The 1,004-nt window shown below is 54.6% G+C and overlaps 1 protein-coding gene across 1 annotated transcript; it reads left to right on the plus strand.

Annotated features, from left to right (window-relative positions):
* Positions 1–77: 77 nt before the first annotated feature.
* Positions 78–419, plus strand: PPTG_22780 (hypothetical protein; the record flags this gene model as incomplete). Its single annotated transcript, XM_008906235.1, has 1 exon — positions 78–419. The coding sequence occupies one exon, from the start codon at positions 78–80 to the stop codon at positions 417–419; it is 342 nt and encodes a 113-aa protein (XP_008904483.1).
* Positions 420–1,004: the final 585 nt, after the last annotated feature.

A 1,004-nucleotide genomic window follows, 5' to 3' on the forward strand; every position in this document is an offset into this window, starting at 1 on the left:
TCAGCTGTATACTGCTCTTCAGCGTACTCCCGCAGCGTGATAAAAGTAGACACTAACTGGTCAATATAAATGTTTTTATGGTGACGTCCTTCAGCGTCGTGTATCGTAACCAAACGTATAGACATGGTCTCTCAAGTCCACGTGTTCGTGAATGCGTGAAGGCATGGAACGTTACTGCCTCACCTGCGCTGAGCCTTCCACGCTTGAACATTTTCCCTCGCGCTCCGCGAGGACTACGTGGTGGTGTCATCTTATGCCCGTACGCTATCTGCGTCAGCTCGAGAGACGGCTTCCGAGCTCATGGAGATCGACGCAAACGATGCGTCAAACCGTCGCTAACGCAATGGTTCTCGCAGGACACGTCGTTGCGCCGGTCGCTCCTGCCGTTCAGCAAAAAAGAAATCGGTCAGGGCCAGTAAGAGCGGGATGGAACGAAGGTCCGGGATTCCTCATCCTCGAGCTTGCACTCGAGTCGATGAAAGAAGAAAGCTAAGCATCGACGTCTGATCCCCGTCGCGAACCCGTGTCCAGTGACAGCTCACCGACGGAGTCGGTCGTGGCGAATTCCCCGATCAGCTGGCAGCTCAGCTGCAATTTGTCTACTAAGACGTCGGCATATTCGCGGGCGATCCCGTACACTCGACTACTTGATTTGAGAGGCGCTTCCCTCGACTACACTGCAAAACACTCATCGTGTGCCGACTTCAGTTCAGCGCTCTTCGGCCGTGAGGTACTGTCAGCGATGACAGTATCCAGCCCGGACGACGCTGAATCAGCGTCGGTGATCAGGCGTACGAGTTCGATGTCACCGTCTTTGAGATCGCGAAGGAAGTTCTTCCGAGAGAGGATTGGAAGTAGGGTAATCGATTGCGCTTCTCGAGGTGGGATTGCAAGCTCGATTGTGCGTCGGTGTCCGAATGTTCCTTCCTCGTACTCAAGCAGAGATCGTCCTCACGCCCGGCTCGAAATATTGCGTGTCGCGACAGTGGCCGCTGCCACGAGAT

The sequence above is a fragment of the Phytophthora parasitica genome (assembly GCF_000247585.1).
Source record: "Phytophthora parasitica INRA-310 unplaced genomic scaffold supercont2.23, whole genome shotgun sequence".
NCBI lineage: Eukaryota > Oomycota > Peronosporomycetes > Peronosporales > Peronosporaceae > Phytophthora > Phytophthora nicotianae.